This window comes from Sorex fumeus, unplaced genomic scaffold (assembly GCF_029834395.1).
Source record: "Sorex fumeus unplaced genomic scaffold, SorFum_2.1 ptg000044l, whole genome shotgun sequence".
In the NCBI taxonomy this organism is placed as follows: Eukaryota; Metazoa; Chordata; class Mammalia; order Eulipotyphla; family Soricidae; genus Sorex; species Sorex fumeus.
In genome coordinates, this window is record NW_026606101.1 from 61300294 (window position 1) to 61306384 (window position 6091).

The 6091-nt window shown below is 54.6% G+C and overlaps 1 protein-coding gene across 1 annotated transcript; it reads right to left on the bottom strand.

Annotated features, from left to right (window-relative positions):
* Positions 1 to 1941: 1941 nt before the first annotated feature.
* GP5 (glycoprotein V platelet) lies at positions 1942 to 3697 on the bottom strand. The gene has a single exon (XM_056122039.1). The coding sequence runs from the start codon at positions 3685 to 3687 to the stop codon at positions 1942 to 1944; it is 1746 nt and encodes a 581-aa protein (XP_055978014.1). The 5' UTR covers positions 3688 to 3697.
* Between the last annotated feature and the right edge of the window lie 2394 nt (positions 3698 to 6091).

Consider the following 6091-nt stretch of genomic DNA (forward strand, 5'->3'; position numbering starts at 1 on the left):
TCTTGGAAACGATGGCTAGTCAAGTGCCCTGCCCATGGAATGGCCGCTCCAGTCCTGGGAACCCAAGTCTCGCTCTACATCTGGAGTCGTTCAGGGACTTCAGTCCACAGGGCGAGACCACCCACAGGTAGAGATGCGCTGGTTTGCATATAACTTTGGGTTTGAGAAAGTTTGTTCTCACCTTTATATACACAGAGAAAAATACAGCCAACTCACAGCTCTTCTTTAGAAACCATGATGGAAGGACTAATTGTTTGCCCTTTAATAATCATAGCAAACATTTATTAAGGGGCCAGAGAGTTAGGACAATGGATAAGCTGCTTGCCTGGCAGGAGGCTGACCTGGCTTTGATCCCTGGAACCTACCCACTATCCCCTCGAGCACCTCCAGGAGTCAGTCACCCCAAAGCCAGGAGTAAGCTCTGAGCATTGGTAGACACATACCCAAAAAACAAACCCCCAGAACAAAATAAAACAAAACAAAAACCATTTCTTAAGCATTTGCTATATGCAGGGCTCTGGGCTAAGTCATCACAAGCGTTATTGCCTTTAATTCTCACAACCACTCTTGAAGGAAGGTATTATTTACCCCTTTCCAGGGAGGAGGAAGCAGGTTTAGAGCATTTAAGTGTCTTTCCAGAGTCCTACGCAGTTAGTAAGTGATGGCGCTGGGATGGGAGCCCACAGTTGTCAACTCCCAACCCTGCATTTTAATCACTGCTTCTCACAAGCAAAGACGTTCAATTAGAGCAATAAGGGTTTTATTGCTTTCAATTGGAAGAATAAATAGGACCATGATCGAGCATAATAAACTAGAAACCAAACTTGTCATTATATTCATGAGCACCTGTCACATGTGAGTGTCCATAAATGCTTGCAAAGTGAGGAAGCATTTAGTGCCAGGAAATGAAAGCGACCCAGTGCCCACATCATCTAGGTAGGAAGCAGTGGAAAGTCCCACTGGGGCATGCAGGCCAGTGGGTCACAGTGCAAGGTGTGTCCCCGGGCCTGTGGAGCCCCCCCATTGCCCCCTCCCCTCTGGCCTCACATGCTGGTGGTGGGTGGGTGTTCATTCCCTCTGCCAACCTTGTCTCTGGAGAATGTCCCTTTCCTGGTCCCTGCCTGCCCCTGCCCCTAGGGCTCTCCCCTGAGGGATGGCCACGTGAAACACATGTTTCTTGACCAGTATCTTGAGCCCATGGGTCAGAGACACAGAGCTGAGAACATAGTACACAAAGGAAAGGTCGGAAAGAATTCTGGAGGGTGGGGGGCTGGAAGACAGTTGCAGGGGCTGAAGCGCATGCGTGTGGGGGCGGTGCTTAACTGCCCCCCCCCCCAGCCACAAACCAAAAGAAATAACTAGAAGTGTGTAGAGAAAACAATTCATAGTCATGCTCCTGATCCTCAGGAAAAGCCACCACCACGCAGATTTTCTTTCCTTTATTTTTGGGGGCTATACAGACGACGCTCAGGGGCTTTACTCCTGGCTCTGCACTCACGAATCACCCCTGGAAGTGCTCTGCGGATCGAATGGGATGGGGGAGATTAAACCTAGGTGAGCTGGTGCGCGGCAAGTGCCCGACCTTCTTGTACTGTGTATCTGTACTCTGTACCTGTGTATCTCCTAGCCCCAACAGTTGGATTCTGAAGCCACGACATGGATCCTTATTTTCATTTCATGCTTTATTCGCTGGCTTCACAAACAGGTACCAGAGAAGGACAGACCTCCGCGAGGGGGCTCCCAGCAGATGCACCAAACACACGATGGGCAGGCAAGGCAAAACCGGCTCAAGATTTACAAGAGGAAAGCTAAACGCAGGGCTTTGGGGATGGGGGAGAGGGAAGGAGGGCTGGAGGAAGGGAGAAGGGAGATCGAGGGCCCCGGGTTGGGTGGGTTCGCAGGAGCCCGGTGCGTTCCCCGCGCCGCGGCCTTCCCGAGCACTCAAATGAGAGCTCTCTCTCGCAGGAGTTTTCGGAAGAGGCAGCCCACTTTGACCATAGCAAACACAATGATCCCGGTGATGAGGGCCTGGGAGACCCAAAGCAGGAAATAGAGAGCAAAGAACAGGCTCTGGCCTTGACTTTCCCCCGTGGCCACGCGCTGGGCCCAGCCCCAGGGTTCCGAAGGGTTCAGCCCGGGAGCGGGGGTGCTGGTGGCCGCAGCAGGCGGGGTCGACGGGGAGGGGGCGGAAGTGGGGGCCGGGGTTGGGGCGGAGGTGGGGACCGGGGTCGGGGCGGAGGTGGGTGCGGGGGTCGGGGCGGAGGTGGGCGCGGGGGTCCGGGCGGAGGTGGCGGGGGCGGCAGCGCTGGGGGTGAGCGTCTCGGGAGACGGTGTATCCGGGGAACAGGAGGCCGCGTCCAGGTCCGACAGGGCCCCGAGCTCCAGGCCGGCCCTCAGAGCGGGGCTTTGGCACCGCGGGGGCTCGGTTCGGCCCACGAGGTGCGGGTGCTGCCGCAGCCAGGCCAGGAAGGGCCACAGGTCACAGTCGCAGTGCCAGGGGTTGTGGCCCAGCAGGACCTCCTGCAGCCGGGGGAGCGCGCGGAACGCGTCGCCGGGCAGCGCGCGCAGCTGGTTGTGCTGGAGTCGCAGCTCCTCCAGGCTGCTGAGGTCCAGGAGCAACGCGCGGGGCAGGACGCGCAGCTGGTTGTGGTCCAGCCGCAGCAGGCGCAGGCGGTCCAGGCCGCGCAGCAGCCCGGCGGGCAGCTCGGCCAGGCGGCCGGCGTGCAGGGCGAGCAGCTGGAGGCCGCGCAGGCCGCGGAAGACGGCGGCGGGCAGCGTGCGCAGCTGCGTGCCGTTCAGCCACAGCTCCTGCAGGTCCGGCACGTCTCCGAACAGCACGTCGGGGAGCCCCTGCAGCGGGTTGTCGGACAGGCCCAGGCACGTCAGGCTGCGCGTGTGCAAGAAGAGCCCGGCCGGCAGGGACTCCAGCTGGTTCCTCCCCAGCGTGAGGTTGCGCAGGCTGCCGAGCTGGTGGAAGGCGCCGGGAGGCACGGCCCCGAGGCGGTTGCCGTGGAGGTACAGTCCCCGCAGGAGGTGCAGCCTCTGGAACTGCCCGGCCTCCAGGGAGAGCAGCTGGTTGGAGTGGAGCACCAGCCTCTCGAGCTGAAGCAGCGCCCCGAAGAGCCCCGCGGGCAGGTGCGTCAGGCCGTTCCGGGACAGATCCAAGGAGCGCAGGTTGCCCAGACGCGCGAAGAGCTTCTCGGGAAGGGACGTGAGTCGATTGTTGTTCAGAAAGAGCTCGCGCAGGTTCACCAGCTTCCCGAACGCGTCTTGGTGGAGGCTCTGCAGCTGGTTGAGGTCCAGGTACAGCTGCTCCAGGAGCACCAGCGGGTCCAGGAGCGCGCGCGGCAGCTGCGTGAGCCCGTCGCGCGACAGGCGCAGGGTCTTGAGTTTGCGGAGGTCGTCGAAGGTGCCGGGGGCGATGCTGGCGATGGGGCTGTCGGACAGGATCATGCGCTGCAGCACCGTCATGCCGCGGAAGCTGTGGCTGTGCAGGACGCCCGGGCTCAGGCGGTAGAGCACGAGGTGCGTGAGGTTGGTGGGCAGGTGCAGCGCGGGGATGCTCGCCACGCTGCCCCGCGAGCACTGCGCCGCGTCGCGGAAGGGGCACACACAGGCCGCGGGGCAGGGGAAGGGCTGAGCGCGCACGAGCCCCAGCAGCGCGTAGAGCAGCGCGCCCCGCAGCATGACCCGCGCCGAGCCTGCAGGACGACACGGAAGGACACTCGGTGGAGCCCGCAGCGCTGCAGAGGCACTTCACTGCCAGGACGGCCAGAGCGGCCGGGCCCTGCATGCCTGGTCTAGTTCTTTCCTTGGACCGGTGGTCTGAGGCACTGAAATGACGCCCCCTTTCTCTCCTTCCTCCTCCCTCCCGGCCCCTTCTCTTTTTCTCCTTCCCTTCTCTACTCTTCTTTTCTCCTCTCCCTGGCTCCGTGCTCAGGGAACTTTCCTGGTGGGGTACCCCCAGCCAGCCACAAGTGCCCGACCTGCGGTGCCATTGCTCAGGCCGCAAGGAGACCATTTCCACGCACAGGTACGTAAAAGCAAAATAGATTCAGGCAATGAATTCTTTCCATTGCCATCATGATTTATCGTTGTATCAAGTTACTCTACGATGATCAGGGGCTGGGGCTAGGCAATAGAGCATTTGCCTTGCAGGTTTGCGGCCCTTGGTTCTATTCCTGTCACCACTGGGGAAAAGAAAAGTTTCTAGGGTTTAGCGCCAGAACAATAAATATCCAATAAATTAAAAAACTTTTTCCCCCCAAAAACAAATAACAAAAAGGATCACCCCGTGGGGCAGGAGCAATAGTACAGCAGGAAGGGCATTTGTCTTGCATGTAGGCTGACCTGGGTGTGATCCCTGGCACCCCACATGGTCACCTCAGTCCCTGAGGAGTAACTCCTGAATACAGAGTCCTGTGGTTCCCAAACAAAACAAAACAAAGACCGCCTCAGATAATCAAGATAGTGGTAAAATCAGTCATATCACTATCACTTCACAACTTGCTTTGTTCTTAGCACTTGATTTGAGTCAATCCCCATATCCTCACAATAAGCCTGTCACTTGGTCTCTGTCCTCCCATTGTTCATCGATTTGCTCGAGCCAGCCCATAACGTCTCCATCGTGAGACTTGTTGTTACTGTGTTTTGGCATATGGAATACTTCATGGGGAGCTTGCCAGGCTTTCCAGAGGGGCGGAGGAATCGAACTTGGGTTGGCCATGTTGACTGCAAAAGCCCTATCCGCTTTGCTATCGCTACAGCACAATAAGCCTAGGATATTTAAATCAATCACCTTAATGCTCACGATAATAAAATTATTATTACTGTCCCCATTTAAAGGATGTGAAAACTCAGGCACACCCAAAGTTAAGTGCCTTCACTGGGATCCCACCTCTAGAATTTGATAGTATTGCTGCTGGGGTGAAAAATCAGGAGCTATCTTTTCATTAAAATTACCACTCCAGGCACTGTATTATTTAGGAAATACGCATTTTAATATTAGGTGAGCACAAGGTATTCGAAGTGTGGTTAAAATTTTTTTTTCTTGCGTCATTTTTATTTTCATGCACACAAAGACCCCCGAGCCCTCCTATCTTATCTGTACGAATTTTCAAAATATTCAGCCTTACCTGGAAAATGGTGCAGCACCCTTAAACAATGGCAAGACTCGTCTGTGAAAGCTTTGCCTATGATTTTGCACTATTCGAAGGAAGAGGGACCTCTCATTGCATCCTGATGATAAAGAGTTTATACCAGGGCAGAGTCATGAAAGAACTTATCTTAAAGGGCAAATTCTAGCTTTTGGTGTTTTATTTTTAAATTGGCACCCCCTCCCCTTTTGAAGTATCTTCAAATGGGAGAAAATACTATATATAAAAGTTATTTGAGAAAGCCAATAATTATAATAACAAATGAGAGATCAGTGCTCCCCAAAAGGTGTCATAGAATTGAAAGATTACCATATATAAAAGTATGCCAGAAAGTTAATAACAAAAGGGAGGGAAATTTCTCCATAAATGGTATAAAGTGACTCAAGTGTAGTCACATGATTGGATCTCAAAGCAGTTGCACCGCTGGATGGGCACACCACCTCTGGCTTCTCCTTTCCAGCCTTATTACCCCAGTTGTCTACACCAATTCTTCCCGCCTCCTTCAGGAATGAGACTAAAAATAGGAGCCAGATAGATGGTACAGCGGGGAAGGTGCTTCCCTTGCATGCAGTTAATGTGGGTTCCATATCCAGCACCCCGTGGTCCCTTGAGCCTTGCTAAGAGTGATCCCTGAGCGCAGAGCAGGGGTAAGCCCTGAACACCACTAATGTGGCCCAACTGCCCTATGCCCCCCAAACTTAAAAGCATTCTCAAATATGTTCAATATTTGCTGGGTTGAAGGGTGGTTGACATGTTCACTTTCGCTTAGGAACGTCAAATGGTTTCCCAAGGTAATATACTGATGCGTGCAAGCACTGCTGGGTCCAATGCTTCAATTCTTGTCATTCACATGAAACCCTTTCGTGGCTCATGTTTCTCATTTCCCTGCTTAATGGAATGGTATTTCTTCTCAAGGGTTCCTTGTGCTTCTTTTG